This window comes from Manacus vitellinus, unplaced genomic scaffold (assembly GCF_001715985.3).
Source record: "Manacus vitellinus isolate BGI_N305 unplaced genomic scaffold, ASM171598v3 scaffold_102_pilon, whole genome shotgun sequence".
In the NCBI taxonomy this organism is placed as follows: domain Eukaryota; kingdom Metazoa; phylum Chordata; class Aves; order Passeriformes; family Pipridae; genus Manacus; species Manacus vitellinus.
The window spans coordinates 857,630-858,954 of record NW_021938808.1 but is presented as its reverse complement, the minus strand read 5'-3'; the positions used below and the strand labels follow the sequence as shown (position 1 = coordinate 858,954).

Here is a 1,325-nt window from a genome sequence, read left to right as displayed (position 1 = left end):
GGGGGGGTGTGCAAGGGGTGCCCCCCGACTCGCTGGGTGCCTCTGATTGGCCGAGGGGCCGTCCAAAATTCCCTGGTTGCAATGGGTCCCACCTCTCGCCGCTGCCGCACCGTATATAAGGGCAGGCAAAGAAGTGGGCAAAGGGCAGTAGGAAGTTTCTGCTGGGGTCTGGATTTGGAGCTCCAGGGTTGGATCGGCCCCGTATGACCCCAACCTAAGAACAAAAGAGACCCAAAGAGTCTACATGTCTAATATTTAGACATGTTCAGCTTTGTGGATTCTCGGTTACTGCTGTTGATAGCAGCGACTGTACTACTCACCCACGGGCAAGGAGAAGAAGACAGTGAGTAGCCGGCGCTGGGTGATGGTCTTCACCCCGGTGGGATGTGGGGTGTGGGGTGGGATGGGGTCTGGTGGCATCAGCGACCCTTGGTCCGGCTGCCTTGGTGTGGGGAAGGAGGAAATCAGGGTTGGCGTGCAGAGCAGAGAGGGAAAATCAGGGGGAAAGTAGGGAAATTAGGGAAAAACTTAAAAAAAAAAAAAAACAAAAATGGGCTTGAGGGGATTTGGAGTTGGGGTAAAAGGGGTTTAGGGGGGCTGTGGTCGTGTGGAGAGTCGGGGCACCCTGCCAAGAGCAGGGAGGGAAGAAAGGGTGGAGAGGAGCCGGCGGGGAAGGAGGGAGCTGGGACGGAGGGGAGGAGGAGGAGGAGGCCGGGAAAGGAAAGGAAAGGAAAGGGGGGAAAGAGCGCGGGAGAGAGGAGAGGGGGGGAGAGGGAGAAGGGGGGGCCCAGCCCCAGGATCTGCGAAAGCCATCAGGAAAGAATTAGAAAAGTCTCGGATGATTCATAAGCAAAATGTTTCGGCAGCCGAGGGAGCTGCCAGGGAAGGGGGACGGGGGCACGGCTGGGGTCACCCCCCCACTGCCATGTCCCCTCTGTGCCCCACTGCCACCTGCAGGAGGGGGACACAGAGGGACGCTGGGGCAGCGCCAGGCCCGGGCTCCCATCGCTTTTTACCCAATTTTGTCGGTTTTGGGGAGGATTTTTTTGGTGCTTTTTTTTTAACACCTTGGTTTGTGTTTTTTTTTAATTCTGCATTTTGCATTGACAACATCCATCCTGCATTTCCCATTCTTCCTTTCCCATTCCCCTTTTCCCAATCCTGCATTTCCCATTCTGCATTTTTTACCTTTTTTTTTCATTCCGGTTTCTGCCTTTTTTTCCATTGGAATTTTGCATTTTCCATCCCCTCTCCTTTTTTTAATTTTTTTTATTTTTTTGGCCTTTTTATTTCCCTTTGCCATTTTTTTCTCGTTTGCCTTTTTT

The 1,325-nt window shown here is 53.2% G+C and overlaps 1 protein-coding gene across 1 annotated transcript in view; it reads left to right on the top strand.

Annotated features, from left to right (window-relative positions):
* Positions 1-154: 154 nt before the first annotated feature.
* The window catches only part of COL1A1 (collagen type I alpha 1 chain), a 16,238-nt gene continuing 15,067 nt past the window's right edge, over positions 155-1,325 (top strand). Inside the window, exon 1 of the mRNA XM_029963529.1 lies at positions 155-343. Within this exon, the coding sequence (XP_029819389.1) occupies positions 262-343 (82 nt within the window). The 5' untranslated portion in view covers positions 155-261. The remainder of the gene's footprint in view (positions 344-1,325) is intronic.